Here is a 1,165-nt window from a genome sequence, read left to right as displayed (position 1 = left end):
GGGATGGGATGGGATGGGATACAGGGATGGGATACAGGGATGGGATACAGGGATGGGATACAGGGATGGGATACAGGGATGGGATACAGGGATGGGATGGGATGGGATGGGATGGGATGGGATGGGATGGGAATGCAGGAGCACAGGGATGGGCTGGGAATGCAGGAAAGGAACAGGGATGGGAATGCAGGAGCAACACCCATCCCCCCATTCCTGCTGGGGCCGGGAATTCCTTCCCTAAGGAATAAACGAGGGGGAAATTTTTTGGGCACCAAATCCCCTTTTTCCAGAGGGGAGTTTTTCAATCCCGAGTTTATTCCCAGATCCCCAGGGGGAAGCTCCACAATCGATCCCTCCCAGCCCAATTTTTCAGGGAGAGGGGGCAGGGCAGGGATAATGGAATGAATCGGAGGGAAATTCGGGATTCCCGGTGTGGGGGGGGAGCGGCTTCTCAGGGGTTTTCCCATTCCCATTCCCGGGAATTTTTTTTTTTCTCCCAGATTTCCAGTCGTGCCTGATCTGCATCGCCCGGCGCCTGCCCCGCCCCCCGGCCGTGACCCCTCCGGAATCCTTCGTCACCAAACAGGACACCACCGGTACTTCCCGGGAATCCTCGGCGTCTTCCGGCCGGGAACGAGGCCTGGGAATGGTGGGAAGGGGGATCCTTCCCGAGTGGGAGAGTTCCCACCCCCTGATCCCGCAGGGCTTGGGTTCCAGGGGGTGATGGATGGGGGGGGGGGGGAAAGGTGGGAATGATCCGATTCTGGGATGGTTTGGGGTGGGAAGGGATTTTAAGGATCATCCCGATCCAATCCTGGCACTTCCCGCTATCCCAGGGGATCCAGCCCGGCCTGGGACACTCCAGGGATCATCCAGGGGCAGCCACAGCTTCCCTGGGAATTCCAGCCCAGCCGAGAATCCCTTCCCAATCTCCCCTTTCCCAGTGGGAAGCCATTCCCTGTGTCCTTCCAGGCACTGCAGGCCCTGATCCCAAATCCCTCTCCAGCTCTCCTGGAGCCCCTGCAGGCTCTGGAAGGGGCTCCAAGCTCTCCCTGGATCCTTCCCTTCTCCAGCCTGGCCATTCCCAGCTCTCCCAGCCTGGAGCCAGAGCCTGACATTGGATCCATCCCCAGCCCAACTCCTCTCTGGGAAGGAGTTCCGGGAA

At 59.7% G+C, this 1,165-nt stretch overlaps 1 protein-coding gene across 1 annotated transcript in view; it reads left to right on the top strand.

The window, feature by feature from the left end:
• Positions 1–500: 500 nt before the first annotated feature.
• The window catches only part of LOC114073180 (nuclear receptor coactivator 1-like), a gene marked incomplete at both ends in the record, with an annotated part of 9,613 nt that continues 8,948 nt past the window's right edge, over positions 501–1,165 (top strand). The window contains one exon of the mRNA XM_027910968.1: positions 501–596. Within this exon, the coding sequence (XP_027766769.1) occupies positions 501–596 (96 nt within the window). The remainder of the gene's footprint in view (positions 597–1,165) is intronic.

This window comes from Empidonax traillii, unplaced genomic scaffold (assembly GCF_003031625.1).
Source record: "Empidonax traillii isolate 1590-97213 ecotype Southwest subspecies unplaced genomic scaffold, ASM303162v1 scaffold5594:size10126, whole genome shotgun sequence".
NCBI classification, from domain to species: Eukaryota; Metazoa; Chordata; class Aves; order Passeriformes; family Tyrannidae; genus Empidonax; species Empidonax traillii.
Note: the sequence above shows the minus strand (reverse complement) of the source record. Positions and strands in the feature narration are given on the sequence as shown.